The sequence below is a fragment of the Harpia harpyja genome, chromosome 7 (assembly GCF_026419915.1).
Source record: "Harpia harpyja isolate bHarHar1 chromosome 7, bHarHar1 primary haplotype, whole genome shotgun sequence".
NCBI classification, from domain to species: Eukaryota; Metazoa; Chordata; class Aves; order Accipitriformes; family Accipitridae; genus Harpia; species Harpia harpyja.
The window spans coordinates 25,479,367-25,499,481 of NC_068946.1; the positions used below are offsets into that span (position 1 = coordinate 25,479,367).

The 20,115-nt window shown below is 42.5% G+C and overlaps 1 protein-coding gene across 4 annotated transcripts in view; it reads left to right on the forward strand.

Moving 5' to 3' along the window:
* PLCL1 (phospholipase C like 1 (inactive)) overlaps positions 1 to 20,115 on the forward strand; it is a 256,807-nt gene that overhangs the window by 172,809 nt on the left and 63,883 nt on the right. For all 4 annotated transcript variants that reach the window (XR_008235979.1, XR_008235978.1, XR_008235980.1 and 1 more), the window contains exons 4-5: positions 9,700 to 9,775; positions 13,667 to 13,776. Coding sequence is in view for 1 of the 4 variants with exons in the window: in XM_052792548.1 (XP_052648508.1) it covers positions 9,700 to 9,775; positions 13,667 to 13,776 (186 nt within the window). In the remaining 3 variants the exon portion in view is untranslated. The remainder of the gene's footprint in view (positions 1 to 9,699; positions 9,776 to 13,666; positions 13,777 to 20,115) is intronic.

Genomic DNA, 20,115 nt, shown 5'->3' on the forward strand with positions numbered 1-20,115 from the left:
CACTGCTGTGGGTGACTGAGCAACAGCTGTGTGTGACTTCCAGCAGCAGAAGTTGCTGTCACATTGTGCCTCTTGGGCTATGAGACTGCCCCATTGCTTCCCATCCTCAGTAGATGGTCTGTAGCAACTGATAGCAAGCCACATAGTTATGCAAACCCTGACTTAAATATTACACTGTGGCAATCAGACTAAATCACGATGCATGTTCAGTGCACAGCAGTTATTTCTGCAGCTTATGTTTGTAAGGACTAAAAAGGTGAATAACTGGGGAGGTATCGAATTGCTTCCAGAGACCCTGAAGTGTTGCAAAGAGTGATCACAGCTTTGACCAGGTATTCAATGTGCCAAATGCTTGCCTCCTTTCCATCTCATTTTTTGCTGTTATAACACACTTTTCAGGTGAAAATCAGCTTGGGGGGAAGAAGGAGACACTGATGAGAAATACTAAAAATGCTCTGAAATAACCCTTGGGTTCCTTCCAGAGTGGTTTATATTACTTGAAGGTGATTAAGTTGTGGTAATAAAATACTAGCTGTAACAATACCAGAACGAGGATTTGCAAATCCAGTTGATTGCCGTATTTTAGACTGGACTTTTTTTGGATAGATTTGTTACATGGTGTGATGTCTGTCTGAAGGAGCAAATACCACATAAATAAGAGATTTTTCTGTCTTTGGAGGCCTACTCAATGGAGTTTTACCAGAATGAATGTGTCACTTCTTATCTTTGTAATTATATACTGAAGAGTACACATGGGACGTTTCAAGGCCTCCTTGTGCTTTGGAAACCGTTTTTCAATTTAAATAGGTGAAAGGCCTCTTTCGGATGCAGAAAAAAACACTTGTATAACTGTTTTAAATAATGTTTGCTCTCACATTTGTCTCTGATGGAGGACGATGTACTTTGAATGTCAAGAGACAGTACAAGGAGTTTAAAATCAGAGGGCTGAAAAAGAGAAGGGAATTCTTCTGTGCCTATGTAAGGGTTGATTTGAGACGTAATTCTGGTTAATGAGAACAGGATACTCTAAATTATTTTTACTCACTTTGTCTGGCTGGGACTACCTCTTACTTTGCTAAAACTATTTGCTTCTGAAAAAGCAAAAGCCAGATTTAATAAATGGTTTTGCTACATTTTGGATATTTGCCTTTTGAGGTAATGCCAGCAGCAGAATATTGAAATCTGTTTTGCCTTTTCTGTGTTCAAAAAAAATGAACTGTCTCTATCAATCTTGATATTTGAAAACACAGTGTGGCAAGGCATTGCAGTTTTGATGTTGAGAAAGGGCTCTTCCTTGCTATGGTGTTTGTAATGTAATAATCCAGGGTGTGTTTCTTTTTAATAATAATTTTTTTCTTTTTTTTTTTCCCCTTTTTTTTTTGTGCAAATGAGAGCACAAGGAGATGTTGGTGGAAAGCAATATAAAGTATTTTATTTATTTGTTTATTTATTTATTTATATTCAAGGTATACTACTGTTCAGCCTTTTAAGTTGTTGATAAATACGGCTTCAAGGAACTGGATCCACAAATGCTTGCTGCATGTCTTTAATTCCCCAGAAACGTCTCTTCACTTCAAAGCACTTTTTGGGTGAATAGGCCTAAGAGCAATTTTAAATGCATAAAATAAAAGCTGTTGATGTTGGCCTCTCTCTTGTATGAATGGGCTGTACCTCTTAACTCCTTTTACAGTAAAATGGAAAGAAGTTTGTTCCTAAATCTCATAGTGGGAAGCTGTGATTGTAGGTCTGCCTCACTCACTGGGCTCCACAGCACAGGTAGCGTGAGTATTGGGCAAACCCTTCCTCACCAAACCAAAACCACCACAAATTTCACATTCTTTAAAAGTCTGCTTTGAAAATAATCTCTGATAAAACCAGCCCTAATGTGTTAGAATTTTTTCCCCTTACAGGAAATTGCCAACTGAACATACCTTCCCCACCCCCCCAACCCCCCGGAAAGTATAAACTCTTCCTGTGTGTTTAATGGGGCATAGACAGGGCTGACAGTCCAGGCACATGGCGGTGCAAGTGCTCGGAGACCTGCCACAATGATCTGCAAAACAATTAACTGTCTGTTCCCTCCTGCTTGGCCTTTGTCAGTAGGCGCGATAGACAAAGACTGGTTTGTGCAGTTTGTTTGTTTTTTCCTGGGTAATTAGTTTTACAATTGTGTTCCGCATTAAATACTTTCTTCTGTGAGAGGCCTTATTAGAATAAAATTTAATGTGCTTTTTTTAAGGAACTGGAATGATTTTTCAGGACTTCTTTTTTTTTTTTTTTTATGGTCACATTGCAGTGGTTTAGTGGAACTTGACTGTTGCTGTGTGTCATGGAGGAAGAGGCTTCACTGATGATACTGGATTGTATGGGAGTTTCAGCAGAGGAGAGCAGGGAATGGGATTTGCCAAAAAAACGAAAATAAGGTGGACCGTTGACAATACACAGAAAACGTTTTTTAAAAGTATGTCAGCTACCAGAAATACCATTTAAAACGGTTTATTTCAACTTACAGCTTTGGTTGATACCATATATAGAGTATGATGAATGGATTCTAGTAATGTTGTCATTGATTCCCACACATACATCCTAGGATAGTGTAGCATGTCACTTACAGAGCTGTTCTTCAGACCTTTCCTTTCCCATGAGGAAGGACTCCCCCTCTTCCTCTCCCCCTCCACCTGTGTGCTCCCCCTCGTCGGTGGCCAGGCATGGGACGATGCTCGCTCAGGTGGGCAGCACATGCAGTGTGCCTTATAACCTGTCAAATTGATGCTGGTGTTCATTGATCACACCTAAAAAAGGAGATACTCAATGAGAAGAGAAGAGACAGGGCCCAGCTGGACCTGACAGATGGTTGAATTATTCATTGCAAACAGTTACCCTGTGAAGTTAGGATTTTTTTTGGTTGAGAATTGTTCAGAAACAGATTGTGGTTTCTCTGTCTGCACGATACATTCATGTGCTGATGCAAGCATGCATGAGCTCAGGGACACTTGTGCACTTTGCTTTTCAGTTATTGGTTCAGCATTATTCTTCCTGCAAGATCAACTGATTGAATCATTTGCAAATCAAAAGCAATAAACAAGTGATAATAAATGTTCTTGGTTTTACCCAATCTCCTGGCTTGTGTGCATACAGAAATTTTTCTAGAAAAATAAAAGAAGCTCCCCAAGTATCTTTACATGTTTTTGGATCATAAACAACAAAAAGTGTAAAAAAGGTTGAACAGAGAAGCTATTTGTTATATAATCTCATGCTGATGTTAACGTTTTTCTCTGTATTCAAGCCTCTCTACTGGAACTGATCTTGCTGTTTTGGAGCAGACAGGTAAGGAAGAACAGCGTGTCTGTAGGTATTGTGGAGAGACAGCGAGTTAGTTAAGAAAGTCTTGGCCAACATGGTGATGGATTGGGAATTTTTGAGCAGTAATATCTGTGGCGCTGCTGGGGAATAAGTCAATGTATTTAATGGTATTGGTCCACGCTCGCTAGCAAAAGTCTGAGGTGTGGTTGGAGAGGAACTGCTCTTTTTTCTGCTGTTCTTTCAGATTCGGTCTTTTGGGGTTTCTTTGTCTTGATGCAGGTGTGACAGCTCTTTATTCCCAAGGAGAAGGTCCATTTTCGCAGTTTATGTTAATGCAAAATGACTAAATAGATTTTTGTGAGCTTTTCCGCTGAAATTCATGTTTCAGCTGGGACAGAGTCATCCCCAAAGGAACTTTTTTCACAATTCTCTGAGCAGCTGAAGACAAGGGATATTGCAGAGCAGAGCATCGACTGCCAAGGAAGTGTCATAATGCACTGACGTCAAACACAGTCCAGTACATGGACATCGTCTTGAATTTGTATCTGTTTTTTCTGTCCAAAATTGGACATAGACTGGGAAAGCAATTATCCTGTTTCTTTCTCCACTTCTTATAATTCTCTCTTTTATAAGAATTATGAACTATGTTCCTTAGTCCCTTCTAAAATAGGACCTGAAAACAGTCAGATTAGACCATTTGTTACAGAACGAAGTTCCAGTTGGGTACTTTAGTTACTCTGTTTTAGCATAAGCATATTGAAAATTGACCTTTAGCACTAGAGGCACAATATGGTACTCCTTACCCAGGCAAAACTCTTCACTGTCAATGAAGGGCATAGGAGACTGGGACAATGGCCGTGAGGAGATACCTGAGAGAAAGCTTATTTTTAGTTTGATGTTCAGTCAGTTTCTGTTCTAAACTTTGGAATATTTATGAGAGGAATCTGTGAACTCTCCCTTTTGTATCATTTATCTTCCCAGCAGGAACAGTGCTTTAATTTGCCACCAGGAGTTTTTCCTGTCCTTTTTTGTCTTTTTTGGTGAGACTCTGCTGTGTTAATTTCCTCTCCCCTTTTCAGTTTGTAGAATAGTTTGTAATGAGAAGAAGAAATCGGTCTCTAGCACAGGAGTTCATTAAAGTAAAAAGAAATAACATTTTTTATTCAGTTTGTACTGATCCCATGATTAAACTGCCTTTAGTACAGACAATAAATAAGCCTGTTAATTTCTTGTGAGTAGAAATATGATGCTGTCAGTGTTAAAATATTTTAAATTTCACTTAAAATTTACTTATCTTTGTAATTAACACTTAACAGAAGTGACAAAGTAAAGCATCATTCTTTCCGTGAAGCAATGGGATTTTAAATTTGATATTGCATGCTGTATTTAGACGCTTAATTGAGACAGGTCAATGACATTTTCAGCCCGTGGTCTGTTCCACTTTATGGGTCTCATATACCAGATGAGAGAGAGCTCCCAGGTTTGTGCCAGCTCTTTCTTCCCATGCTTTTGTGAGAAACCGGCGTGAACGTAACAGGGTGCTTCAGGTAGATTGAGGTGAATCAAGTTTAGGCTTCTTGCTTTCAGCATTGTGTAAGAATATTTAAATTAAATGAGCTATTTTGCAGAAAAAACCTAACCTACGCAGATGAGGCTTTGTATTCCTCATTCCCATTAGTTTATTAAACGTGACATGTACTTCTGGGACTCGTGCCGTGTGCATCTTTTGTCAATCTGAACAATCCCTTATTCACTGCTTGTTGTGAGAGCATTTCTGTCGCCGCAACCTCTCCAGGAGAGTCAGCACCTCCAGGCCTTGCAAAAATCTTTGTGTCCCTGCTCCCATGGAAACGTGGTAGGGGTCCCCGATGGGAGGAACGGGGCCGGCCTTTGTTCCCGCAGAGCTCTGCGCTGCTGCAGCTGCCAAGCGAGCACAGAAGGGACCCCGCACCCTCCCCGCGGGTCTTGGCCCTTGGGATGCAGGGCCCAGTACTGAAATGAGCAGGATCCCAAATGACGTCAAGGTGTGTGGCAGTTTCTCCCATTCAGCCTTCTTCCCTTCCCCTTACTCGAATATGTGTTACGCTATTGGTCAGCAAGGTAGCTTTTTAAGTCCCTATACCAGAATCAGGTTTTGTGTGCTTTCACTCCTATTTTTGTCCATTTTTTTCCCCCTGTAGTTACATTAAACACATCACTCAGTAAAGTTTATCACCTTCTTTCTGACATGGGAAATGCAAGCTGTCCTGAGCAATCCTGACGGCTTCAGCAGCTGCTAAAAATTTCCTCACTGACTCCAAGTGGACCCAGACACCAGCATCCATCCTCTAAAGGTTGTTTTTCAGTATATATTGCTTGGAGGTTAATCCCTTGAAGCTCAGTGTTGAGGAGTTAATGCTCTGGTGGAGCATGAGTTTCCTGAGGGAGTAGGATGTCTCTTGCTCTTTGAGAGTCACTCACCGAAGCAAGTTGCTGTTTGGGAGCTGACATTAAACAGCAGCCTGATGGACTCTGGGCAGATGGCTGGGACTTACACAACTGCCCGAGAGCATGCTCGGCGTGGGTCTGAGCAGAGTAAAGGTGCATGGACATTCATGCTGCAAACATCAGAAAGCTCACTCTTCACATTCGAGACAGGTTGGAGGATTTTGAAATGTTACTGGCAAAACTGGGCTTGAAAGTCTCGGGCTATCCTGTGATTTATGGGGTTACCTTCCCAGCTGAAAATCTCACGGCCCTCCATGTTGTGTTTAGGGCTTCTGGTTCTTGTCTTGGCACTGTGAGAAGTAGGTGACATCCCCAAGCAGGGTTTTGGAGGTGATGCCAGCTGGAAAAGCAGGGGACCATCCAGACTGGGAGGCCGTGGACTCCTTTCAGAACCAGTGCCAAAAAAGAAAAAGTGTATCTAGATGCCATGACACAGAACTGTGAGCAGGAGCTGTTGAGCAGAGCCGCGGTAGCAAGGTTTCCCAGGGGCTGACGGATGGGACCAAGTGGAGGTATCTATGGCCAACATGCTGCATCCCTGGCCAGCATCCTCCACTGCGGCCAGGAACGCTGCCAAAACTGCTGCCTGCTGTTCTGTGTCCAGCATGAAAGGATGTGCGGGGTGCTAGTTTCTAGCTGAGGCTCTTACCTGCTTTTACCTGCATGAGATTAAATACTGACAAATTGTTAACATTAATTCCAGTAAACAGTTACTAGTAACTTAGCTTTTTAGGTGACCTTTACAATATTTACTTAGTAAATATCCCCCAAGGTGCTACCTTGCGTGTAAGTGAAAACGTATGAGAGGGGAAAATTTAAAAAAAAAAAAAAAAAGAAAAAGAAAAACTGGGTTTTCAGATTAGTTTGGCTATTTCTTGAGGGTTATCTCAGTTCTGTTGCCAGGATTTGCACAGAATCCTTTCAAGAGTACCTATTGTTATGTGTTTTGAGGAGGTGTGGAAAAAAACCCACAACAACAGAAAAAAGCCAAACCAAAACAAACAAAACCCACCCCCACCCTATCCTATAATTTTTTTCTTGGATAGCAGTTACTTGCCTGGTGTACTTTTATCTGTATGAATCAGTCTCTGGTTCTTCAAAGTGAACACCCAGGCTTCATCCTTGTACTAGCCTATTGTTAACGATCTTTTACCGCAGCATTAGGAAGCAAGATCCCATGCCCGCTGAAACTGCACACGCAGTTCTTACTGGGAGGAGAGCCTGGCCTGTCATGTAGAGGTACCGGGTCCTGCACACTGTTATCACAGGTGGCGAAGACACCATAGGCCGGCCAAAATCATGTATCAGAGTTGGCCCAGGGTGTATTATTTCTGCCTAGGGCATTATTTCCTAGAGGAACCTGTGAGGGGGGTGGATGCCAGGTGGTGCTCTAAGGGTATCCCCTAATCCCAGTCACTGAGTTGAGGAATTCTGAATCCACTCTCAGGATTTGTCATGGGACAAAAGCTGCTTATGTTTGTCAAGATTACTGCTGAGCAGGAAGACAGGAACAGGTTAAATTCTGCTATATGATCTGTTTTTAATTGTTTGTTCTTGCTGAGCTGAGAGCAGTGAAACTTTGATGTCAGCATCAAAGGAGTGGAGGGCTGCTCTACCTACTCTGCAGCAAGGGAAAATTGACATCCTATTGCAACTTTTCTCTTAAAAAATGGATGTAATACCTTCACGTCTGAGAATCCTAAAACAGGCGTGCCAGAAACTCCTGGGAGTGGGTCCAGTGGTTGGAGGAAGGTATGGTCAAACTTAAATTACCAAATTGCATGATTCTCAGGCTTGCTTTTTTTGTGCATGGTAGGATAATTTCCTGTGGATATATATGAGTGTATGTGTGTATATATGTATGTATATGTGTGTGTGTGTATATATATATATATATATATAAAAAAACCTCTCACAAGTGAAGTTCTACTTTAGGGATCTGAGCGCAGAAGAGTCAGATGCCTTGGATATACTGTCCCAGCTTAGATGCATTGACCTCGCTGGGCAAAACCTCACTGCTGGGTAGGAAGTACAGGCATAGACCCACAGGGGGCCAAGCCCAGGGTGATGGGTGCACAGGGCCCAGCAGCTGTGAAGATGCTGGCAGCACCTGGCTGGACCGGGCAGTGCGGGCACTGGCTCACAGGCCCTGTGTCTGCATATGCAAGAGATGCACGTTTGGCCTCTGGCTGCCTCTCTAGTGACTTGCAAGTTTTTTCGGGATTCTCACTCTCTTTACTGCTCAGACTAACTTCAGCATTTGTAGTTGGCGGCTAAATGGCTCCTTCAGCACAAAATGACTATGTGCTGTGGTACAGAAAAGCCAGAGGGTGGGTAGAAATTGTCATTTCTTTCTAGATGACAACCAAAAACATCAAAGAGGAAAAAATCAACATGATGCCCGAACAAGCGAGTAACAAGAATGAAAGGCAAAGGATACTATCAAAAGTAATTTCAATATCTCAGGCATATCCACTGGGCATGTTCTGTTAAAAAACAGTTTTGCACTCTGTAGATGTATCAGGCTTTTTTCTCTTTGCCCGTGAAGCTGGTAATGGATTTTGGTTTTTCTCATGTTCTTGTTTATATCAAAGCAAAGACATAGGTATTTTTATTAAATGCAGCCTGTCTTAATAGGTTTAATTAGAAATGAAGGTGGCATGAGGAGCAAAATTGGGATCTGAATTTCTCCAGAATTTGGAATTTCAGGTGTGACAAGTAGAAGCATCTCCCTTGTATCTAATTAAAGCAATAAGACATGCTAATTTGCAAGTGTTAATTTGATACTGTTATACTGTCTTCCACTAAAATCATCAAAACCTACTGGTTGTGTTTTCATATTTAGTGTGTTTGAAAGTAGGAAGGCTTTTAGCAGTTGTAGCATTTGGCAAAGCTTTCAGATGGCGGCTTGTGTAATTTCAGGATGTAACATTAGCCAGTATTCAGTTTGCTTCATTTCTAATTGGCACCGCTCTCATGCTGTTTGAGTTTGATTGGGGTTTGTGGTGTATGTCCCAGGAGAGTGAGATTATTCTAAGGCATAGTTTGTTATACAGCATGTTATTGTCTTCTGTAACAGATGTGTGTGCCACCTTTTGCAATTTCGCAGAACATAGCATTGGAACAATTTGCTTGCTTGCCTGTGCTTCTGAAGGGTTTTGGAAGGTTTGTTACTATCAAAGGAGGATAGCATTTGCAAGAAGAGAGGCTCAGGAAACTTGTCATATAATGGACACTTCATCTTTTTGCTGTTAGTGGGCTACTCTAGGAAGATGCATAAATATGGATATCTCTTGAAACTTGTGAGTAGGTCTGTTTGCCTCTTTTTTTTTTTTTTTTCCCTTTCTTTTAAACTTCAACAGAAATTGAGGATAGGATAGGGTTTGGATCTGAATTTCTCCAAAGAGAAACTCCAGAAATACTGTAGCTGTCTGAACTGTCGTAGTGCATAAAGTTCAGCACAGGCTTAAGTACCTCTTGAAATCAGCACTATTCATGACTTGCTAACATTTTTTATTACCACTTATGTCAAGGACTATACTTATTTCTCCTTTTGTTTCAAGAAAAGTACTAATTAGAAAGGGCTCAGTTTCACATAGAATGAATTTTATTTGTCTGCTAACTCTGCTTTCTTCTGAAATCACTTGTGTTTCCTTCGTGTGATTTGCAGTGGTGTCTCACTGATGTAAAACAGCTGTTCTTTAACTTCTGGAGCAAAACATTTTCTGAGCAACTGTCACTTAGCTTGATACAGATCTGGGAGCACTGATAGGAAGCAATGATCCAATCTTTATAATGTTTCTTACAGAGCAGAGCTCTTCATAAGTTTGAACGTTTGTAGTTTTCTGTGGACTAGGTGTTGCAGGAAACCCTAGTAATGCTGTTTTTTTTCCATTTATTTTCTCACAGATGATTCAAGAGAGCAGGGTTCTCATTGAGATGGCAGACATCACTCATGACAAGATTGTTCAGTGCCAGAAAGCAGGTAATCCTTCTTTATTGTGCAGTTCTGGATGGGAGATGGGAAACAATGTACCATAATTTGTTTATAGTTTGTGACTAATGCAGCATCTTTCACCTGGGTATTTAAGTGAGCATCCTGGTCTTCCCCTGGCAGACTTCACCCTCCTGAAGGCTCGTCCTCCAGTAGCAATGTAGGCATCAGATCAGGGAAAAATCCTCAGCTTTCACCTTAAAAGCTATTTCTCCATCTGCTCTACAGCTCTGAAATGTCTGACAGCATTTAAATTGGTCAAATGAACTAGAAAGGCATTCAGTTAAAAAGGAGTGAGAAGGCATGCTGCCTTTACTGAGCTCCATTCTCTCTACCACAATCGTTCCATTAAACACAGAAGAGGCAAGAGGTTTTGAAACCCACAGGACCAAGCTGAGTTGCCTACCTTTACTTACTTTTGCTGTTTAGGTTTGCTTTAGACCTTGGAAACTTATGCTATTATAATTCCATTGTATCACAGTGAATCTGTGTGACTATGCATTATGTACATCAGGTACATGGGAGCAAACCACTCTAGGCTTAAAGTAGATCATATGTTACTAGCGTCTTGTAGTGGATGTCTTTATCTGAACTAGGGCTCTGTCTCATGTGCACCAGTAGAAGGGGAAGAGGTGGTTTCAGAAGTGGCCTCCCGCATGCTGTCTGCTCTGCCGCAGGTTCATGCTCCTTTTTCAGGATGGTAGAAATCAGCAAAGTGTCTGTGATTCACAGTTCAGCTTATTCATGCAAACCCCTCTTCATCACTTGTTCAGGATAGCAGGCTAGACTTGGAACTGGGACACGTCTGTTGGAGTTGCCACTGATACACAAGAATAAGCCCTACCAGAGAGATAAGACTCCACATTTGGTGGTGGTAATCCTCTACAACTAAATCAATCAGCTTTCATGTATCGGAAACCATGCTGAATAAATACATGCAGTGTATTTCTATTAGGGGTTTACGCTGCAGAAATTAAATCTGTTTTCAGTTCATTTAGTTGTACAGCTGCAACTTTCCTAACCTCTAGTAAACCTTGAAGGTCAGAAATGCAAACACTTGCTACTGCATTTAGTTTGTGTTCTTGGGCATAGTCTTCTGGGACCACAACAGTCATAAATACTGTTGGTTTTGATAGGCATTTTTGGATTTGGCAAGTGACACAGGCTACAGCCATTTGCTGCTATTAAATGTAAATAATGAATGAAGCTGATGTTTTGTAGTAAGTCCTTTAATTCCTCTTTTTAATTAGAGGAAATTTGGAAACTGTTTCAACAGTAGTATTTAACTGACTTTTAAGGGCAGGGTGGAACCTAGTCCTTGCTCTTTGAAATTCAGAGTTCTGGAGCCATGCTGGCGCTGTGGTAACAAAGGGAGGAGAGGCAAGCCGCTATGTCTTTCTGGATTTCATGTGCCTCAACTTGTGTCATGCCTTGGCTTCTGTGTATCTGCATAAGCAGCATAAACGTCCTCAGCCCAAAGCCTTCATCAGGTGCAGAGGGTTTAGGAATGGGACAGTGACAGGAAAATGTAGCACCAAGGGGTCCTTCTAGATGGTATAATTTAAGAGCAAGACTTTGCACTAAATTATGCAGACCTTCAGCAGCATCAGCCAGCTTTCTGCGCACCTTGCTCTGGGCACAGAGAGAAGAACCCGCAACACTTGCCTGGGCACTGGCATCCTTGTGAGCAGAGGGCTGGAGATGTGTGCAGAGGACACAATGCAGCACCTTGCCACCACGCTGATGTCCAGAGTTCTGTGCAGTTCCCCCCTCCTTCCTTTCCCCAGCTAGAAGATGAATTTCTCAAGTTTGTTCTCTTTGCTACTTGTATTTTCATTTGTTTTGCCTTGTTAGCCTTAGAAAATCATTTCTGGTTGAGAAGAAGGCTGGAGAGATGTGAAGTGCTCTTCTGAAGACTCGGGATTTAGACAGAGGAAAGGAGTAGGAGAGAGAAGATTCCTCATCACGCTTAATTGCCAATTAGTTTGTTGCAAATGTTAGCCAGGCAAATTATTAAATAACATTTTCAATGTGGCAAGATGAAGCACTCAAAATTAAGACGTGTCAGAGGTACAATTGCCTGTGACATTGTCCTTCACCTCACCCCAGTCCTGCTCCCTTTGAACATGTGTTTCCACCAGACCTCTGCTTCACATCATACCCTGTTTTGGTCTGGGTTCCCTGTGCCACAGGGTCCTGCCCACTCCCCCAGATGGCTTCTCAAGTGGCTGGGTTTGTTGGTTTTTTTCCTGTGCAGTCTCAGCCAATGCACAGTGGTCAGCAGCAGCTTGGAGGACCAAACTGCTAAATGTTTTCATTGGTGCTCCTACACGCAGTCTAACAAATGTTTGTGGCTCCCTCTCTCTGGGGCAGCACTGTCTCCAAGTTACAGGTGGGGAAGTGAGGTCCAGAGGGAAAAAATAACTAAAAGGATGCTGCACAAAGGCAAGGCTGTCCACGTGGAGCTGAGCACCATTAGTCTCCATATTTTTTTGCAGGACAAAGCTAGTCATTTGAAGCTTTTCTTTCACTTACTGAAGTGTAATGATCTGTAAGTAAGTCAGTTGGCATGAGGCATACCTGCAGGGGAATCTTGCTTGGGGTGCAATTATTTAGACTGTTTTCCAAAGGAAGTGCTGCAGGAGCTCTGTTACCCTTGAGAGGCAAAACCTGTCAGTGGGTGAAGTTTGGGAAAACAAACAGTAGAGAAATCTTGCATTGTGTGGGGTTGAACTGCCTTAGCGTTATTGAGCCCCTGAAATGGGTGCAAGGCAAGAAGAAACCTATTTTTAGTCTTCCGGGTGTGCTTTGGGCAAGCTACACCGAGTGCAAGCCTGCCTTGGGCTGTCAAAGGACTGACTCCTTCAGCAACCCACTAAACAGCCCTCTGCATCTACTCCATGCAGGTGTTCTCTCAATGGGCATTTCTTTGACGTAATTTCGATGAAGCTCAAATTTGTGAGTGACATTTGCCATAAAACATTAGGGGAGGTAGAGCAATGAAGAAACTGGAGATGGAACTTGGTGTGTGCAGCCAGGATGGGCTTCAGACGTTTTGGAGTGATTTAGTGCCAATTTGGCCTTTTTAAGATACAAATGAAGGGAACACAAGCAGCGCGCTCTCCATTTTGTCTCTTAATCCACACCAGACTCAGAGAAATGTTTGCATACACCGTGCAAATCTTGTGGAATTGGTGGGCTAATTGGACTCGTTAAGGTTTTTAATCTGCTCCCAGATTTCCTGAATTCTTGTGTCCAGCAACAGATTTGCAGACATTTGCCACAGAAACTAGCAATGAAATGTAACAATTCCCAGGGCTGTGGCTGGAAGTCTCAGTTCTCCAGGTGGCAGGAATAGCAATCCTGTGATTAGCAGTATGCATTTCTGACATAATTTATCATTGTGAAGTACAAGGGCTTTTCTGTATGATTGTGATTAAGATTAATGAGGAGCTGTGCATTTGAGTCTGTATTTGCTGTGCTGAACAGGTATCTTCCACATCTGTCAGACTGCCTTCCAAGGTACAAAATCACCTATTCAAGGAGAGTGACAAGTGATTGCCTTTTGTCGCAATATTGCCAGCAATGTAGACTGCAAGCAGAAGCGCTGGAGGAGTGCTTGTGCGGGGACCAGGCGCGTGCCTGCGTGGGACCCCAGCACTGGAAAGGAGAGTTACATACAAACTGGAAGCACAACCACAAGATTGCACATGACCCTTTTATTTTGAAAGACACTCTCCAGGACGGAGTCATAACAGGGAATGGGGGGAAACACAGAAAGACGTTGTAGGAAGTACCAGCTGCGAGACTGAAAATGCTCACTGAACATTTTATAGGGAAAATCAATCATGCACTGGGTGATGTAGCAATCTGTATTTTTAGGAATGGAATTCCATGAAGAGCTTCATAACCTCGGGACAAAGGAAGGTTTGAAAGGAAGAAAATTAAGCAAAGCCATTGAGAGTTTTGCATGGAATATCACAGTGCTAAAGGTAAGCACAGAAAGCACCACCTCGTGTCTCCTATTAACTTTATAAGCAAACCTTTGCTCTTTTAGTTCATCTATTTGTACTGTCTTACTAATATTGAAGCAACATTTATTTTTTTTTAACGGGGTATATAAATTACCCCCAATTATAGAGATTTATCAAATATATCTAATTACACCTCTGGTTTGGAAGCAGTGGAAGGGAATTTACCTCAGCCTGAACAAAAGAGGAAAGATACCTTGTGGTTTGTGTGCTCAGGGACCTGGTTTTGGTTGTCTGTTCTGCCCCACACACCCTGAACGTGACCTGTCTGAGGTCGCCATGTCTCAGATACTTGTTTTGTAAAATGAGAACTAGAGCATCTCTTTGGGAAGGGACAGGGCAGGGCGCGGGCTGTCATGAAAAAACACGAGGAATATTGTAGAACCTCCAGAAATGTCAGGGTTATGTTTCAGAAGTGGAGCACTATCCAAACAGCTAAAAAAGGGATTTTCATCCCTCCATCCTGGCTGCGCAGTGACACACTGTGTGGTGATGATGTTACTCACCAGGCTTTAGCTACTGGTTCAGCACCGACCAGCCACAAATTGTGACAGTAGTTGGATGTCTGAGCCTGGGTGAAGTTACCCAGGGACAGCCGAAGATGGAAAGAGGAGAGGATCTGGTGCAGCCACAGCAGACGGCAAGGAGAGGACCTGAGCCAAGCTTTCAGGTTGTTAGCGTTCAGCTCACGCCTTCTTTCACAGCCTCATTTCCCACCTTGCTCTGATAGATCATGCTTTGATTTCCCCTTTCTCTCTCCCTGCTGCTCCCTCCCTCCAGCTCCCATTAAGCAGGTTGCCCTGTCTGACAGCATCTCCCTGTGCCCCCCCCATGCCTTTCCCTTCGCTGACATCCCAGGGGGTGAGCCAGCTGATGAGAGGGAATTTTTATAAAGTTCCTCATCAAATGTACACCTAAATATAACATGCAACAGCGGTAGCAAGAATAGTAGGAGATGCATGCTTCGGTGTCATGGAGCTGGAAAGAGCACTAACGCGTCCTGAGCAGGAGAGAGAAAAAGGAGTTGGGAACAGAGAGGCTGAGGGGCAAAAATGGGCAGGAGAGGCCGTTGGTAGTAGAGAAAGGTTAGAGAAGACCTGGAGGACACCTGTGGTTCCTTGTGTACCTTGATTCACCATGAGAGAGAGGAAAAGTGAGTCATGGAGTCAGTGTAGGCTCACTTAATAGGACCTCTGATGAAGAGAAAAGGCAACCAGTTCAAACATGATGGAAGGACTGACCTTTTCCACACAGCATAATTGAGGCAAGTGGCTAAAGAGCACAAAAAAAAAAAAAAAAGCGCACTAGGCAGTTCTGAACATTAATCTGAACACCTTTAGCTGTGTTAGGTAAAATAAATGCCTTATGCTCAGAGTCACTCTAAACACAGTCAGGGTTACTCTAAACTTTTCCCTTTTTAGATGTTTGTCGAATGAGAAGTTCGGACCTATGAGGGTGACCTGTGATTAATGAAGGTACAAGCAGGGTATCGGAGAAGCATTTTCCATGAAAAATAATTGCTGCCTAGCACATATTGTCAACATATTGAAGAGCATTTCAAACATCTAGTCAAGGTCAAGGAATAGTTGACATGTTTCATTTCTAAGCCACAACTTCTTCTTTACCTTTCTCACATAATAAAATATTAACAGAGTTTGTGGCAACTACCCACAGGTATAAATGCATGTGAAACACCTTTTCATTCTGACTGAAGTCCAACTCAGCAATGACATTAGACAACTGGGAATGAGGTTGTACCTCAGGTGTCTGATATAAGACCATCAGTCATTGTTCTTATTTTTCAACTTTTTTTTTTTTCCTGAAGAATACTGCATTTCAGTGACCCTGCCCATAACAAACCCCTTTGCTGGTTACAGCTGCATGTTGTGTTTGGTACTGACTCTCCCCTCTGTGCTGGTGAGAGCTCCCCAGGAGGATTTGGTGAGGAAAGACCAACAACCCAGCCCCACTCAAGCCATGGGTGTCCTCTGTATGTCTCATGTCAGGGTGGTCACTAAAAATATATTTCACTAGGTGCTGGTATAGTGATTTAAGAAAAGAAAAAAATAGCCCATAACATCTCGCAAATGCATCAGCTGCTTTACACTAGATGAGGTGAGTGAATGGCACAACACCGACAGGAGAAAGCCTCTTTGTGTGCTCGGGGTTGTTGGAGGCAATTACATCATGCGGCAATAGTCAGTTTGTGTGAGGTGCCCATGAGCAATAGCAGGTATTATGTTGTGCTTGTGCCTGCGAGATGATTAATACTCTCTTCCTAGGTTAGCAAAGCCAAGGCATATTTAATTAATGTATTTCTTTATAAAGACTCATTGCAATAGGTAAGCTTTGAATACAAAGAGGGGATGCAATAAGAAATTGCTACTGGCAAAATCATTAAATAGTTACAGAGTGCAAGATTAACGTATGTTTTATAAAAATCATAACTGTGGGCATTTTTCATGTTTAAAAATGCCCTGAGGTACTTTAAGAGGTACCTAATGAGAATGAATCAAAATGTCATTTTCTTCCTTAGTTTGTATAAACTTAATTACATATTAGTAATACCCACTAGAAGAACAAACTATTTGCCAGAACATAAAAATGTTAGTAAGAACAGGGATGTTATAACTTGGTGACAGTCAACTTTGACATATGTGCATATTTTTAAAATGTCACATCTTATCGGGTCCCAAGTCCTGTAAAATAGTTGGGCTCGCAGTCAGTAATATTGAGAGGCACAACATCAGTACACTAGATAGAAAAATCATGTTCTCACAGCGACATTACAGGAGTGGTTATGATCCCGAATTTAGTCTTGCTTTCTTTTTTATTTCCATACACCACCATCTCTGTGCCTCTGTTTTCCTTTCTGTATTTAATTAAGTGCCAGTAAAATGCAAAGGTAGCAAAAGAAATTTTGTGTTTACCACCTCATGGGGACCATGGTGATAGGATCCATTTGTTTCATCCTAATGAGCACACAAAAACACTTGGCTTGGCCAGCCCTCTCTTTTGCATGAAAGTTCACAATTCACTTTCACAAGATATTTGCCCATTTTTAAAATAGGAGACTTCCCATTTCATAGAATGAAGGGGTTCACATGGGTGCATGGGCTTGTGCTTGTTGCTCCCCAGATGCTGGTGTTCCTCCCACTTTCCCCTGGTGAGGTCACCTCCTCCCTGCCACGTATGGCCGCTCTTGCAGGCAGGCGTGAGGTCCTCCTGCCTGCGCTTGGAGCGAGCGGGGCACCAGGCCATGTAAGGCAGAAGCTGAGAAGCCTCGTTAGGGCAGTTCTAGCTTTGAGCTAACGAGTCCTCCTGAGAGCTGGAACAGAACTACTTGCACTCAGTGCTGCTGTAGAGCACTGGACGGCTTTCAGGTCAGGTACGCTCACGTACATACATACGAGCGGCGTGCATGCAGGGCCAGCTCAGGTCTGCTCCCAGCCCTCTCGGCTGCTGCCTCTCCTGGGGCCCTTATGCCTGCTTCATCTGCCTCTCCTGAGGGATCTTGTCCCAAGCATTTTCCAGTAACTGAGGCACTCTCAGCATGTCACATGTGCAAACCAATGATTTAATGACTGCTCTATGAGTTTTTGAGAATGTTGGGGGAAAAAAAGCTGTAGCCTGTCAAACTGCTCTCCTTGCTGAGGCAAAACTGCAACAGACTACCAGGAGGTGTTTACCTGGACAAAGAAGTTGGGATCTGCCTGAGTCCCAAAAGCCTGGCCAGTAAACCAAGCAAAGTTCGAGTGTGTTGACTGTGGTTCAGATTTATTGCTCTCACGTGGACATGGCTTTGTCTATCTGCAGACATGTTTTGCTGGGCTATCTGTGCTTTGGTGGATCAGCACATACAAAGTCTAGGAACAATACCACCAGATACTTGCCTGCATGTTGATGGTAAATATACCGACATACTGACTTATTTATAGACAAAACACAGGAAGAGAAAGATAAAGTGGCATTTACTTTTTTTGTCTTCTACTGAAGGGGAAAACACACAAATGTTTGAATTTAGTCTGTGCTCTGAAACACGTTTGTGTTTTTTTAAATCTTTTTTGCTGCCCATGGTAAGATTTCACCTCTGTTGCCATGTGTTCTGTCTTACTAGGACTCCAACTGCTAGTGCGTGCTACAAGACATCAAGTGGTTAAATTTTTAGGGATCATTTCAGCACCCGTCCATGAGTGTATCTGCTAATTATCCTGCATTTAAATTCATGCTGATTAGATGTATAAAGAGAGAGGTTGCTGAATGCAGAAGGCTTACAATTATTAAATTGCTAATGCAGTTCACTCTTTGGGGGAGAAATCCATGATTTTATGATGTAGTCGTGATGAGCGTTAGCTCTGGTGTAAGTTGTTTTATGCAGCAAAACTGTGAACAAATAGCACTTTTGGAGGATGATGTCCACAAACGACCTGTTTCTTCATCACAGTCATTTGTGAAGATCAGCCTTCAGTTGCTTGGGAGACCTGCAGCATCCAGACTTCTCACTTGGGTAGCAGAGCCCCAAATGTGCACTTTGAGGCTACTTGGAGAGATAAAAGCCAGATTTCTGAAAGATGTACATGCAGACTATCTGGCTTCGCCTAAACTGAGATGAATTTAGCATCACTGTAAGGTATCAGTTTTCATTAGGAAGAAAAGCAACGTATCAGACAGTGATTGTTATTCTAAAGCACCTTATACACAATGGTACCACACAGAGTTGCTGCTGATCTAGGTCCATTCACAGCCTTAATTTAAGGATTATTATAGTGCACTATGGGAGTGTTTTTTAATGGATGCTCTACAGTACTCTAAAACCATCTTGTAAATTAAGATTTATTTGGATCTTTTCACATCAGTCCTTTTTCCTGCAGTTAGGCAAGAACCATGGCTTCACTTCTTGGCATGCTACAGAGTAGACAACACAGCAGCATGGCAGAATCTGAGAGACATTTCATGTAACTAAGCACAATGGTAACAATATATTCTACTGCATGTAATATAATTGCTGCCAAAGGATTTGCACAACGATTTACACTATCTAGATCTTAAGCGAGAGCACAGTGAATTCACAAGCCCCCGTAAAGCTGCTGCATTCCATGTACCATATATTTCTTTCCCTGTATCAGTTAGGCTCCCCCCCCCGAAAAATTCCTCATATCTAATGTCTCTCCTTTTCCCAGCATATCTCTGTGGATGTAAGCCCATTGGTGCTCAATTTGTGAAACTGCAAAAATAGATGAAGTGCAAGCCATACTGGCTTAGCAACACGTTCTTGTGATTTGCTGTCATCTTGTGACAGTGATGGTCCAGCAAGAGCAGTAGGCAGGAATGGTTTTCGTGGCCTGGAATCTTCACACTTGCCTTTAAATGCAGGGTTCATTGTATTATTCCATGTCTACTTGTCTCCAGATTTCCCTAGATAAATATGTTTTGAATGTGGTTACCCCAAAGGCTCTTTTTCTGGAGAGGTTAAATGCCTCTCCTGTTGTCTAGTCCCCACGTTGTTTGCATTTCCTTTGTTGGTGCAGTTCAGAGTGGTGTTTCTAACTTTTAAACCTCTCCAGACTGTGTGCCCTGGCTACTTTTGAGTGATCTGCTGCCTTACTCTGAGACTGGCTCAGTTGCAGCTGAGATTGGCTGAGGCAATCAGTCTTTGATGGGATGACAGATTTTACAAACTTGAGGAAATGCAGACCTGCTCTAATTATTCACGTAGTTACTAGATCAGGTTGGTCTCTTACACATGAACTGAAGGACAAAAAAGAAAAAATGCAAAACAGCTGGCTTTCTGGGAGAGTGCTAAAGAGAAGGTGAAAAGGTCCAGCAAGGTCAACATCCATTTATTGTTGTAAATACCAGCCTGCTTAGCTTGAAGCAGTTTAAAAGTAGAGGGAAAGTGAGGAAGAAGATATGTTTAGTTTGTTCCTTACTGGCCGTGTGAAGAGTCTGGAGGAGAGGCATGGGAGTACAACCCATTCTCGGGCCCTTTGCGTGGTGGTGAGTGCGGTGGAGGCTCCCAGCTTTGGAGCTCATTCAGAGGGCAAAGCCTGTGGTCCTGGCCCTCAGGCCATGCTGCAGGGCTCATCTGTCTATGGGGAGGTGTTTCAAGATTTTTCTGGGATAGGGGGATTTAGAGTCCTTTAAAAGACATTGAGTTACAAGATAAGGAGGTAAAAGTGTGTGATTCACAGGCAAAACTGTTTTGATCAGTGTATTTTGTAAACCAACAGAACCAAACCATGTAATTGTTAGATAAGCAGATCTTTCTTGTAGTAGCAGAGTGCCCTTCTCTGCTGATTA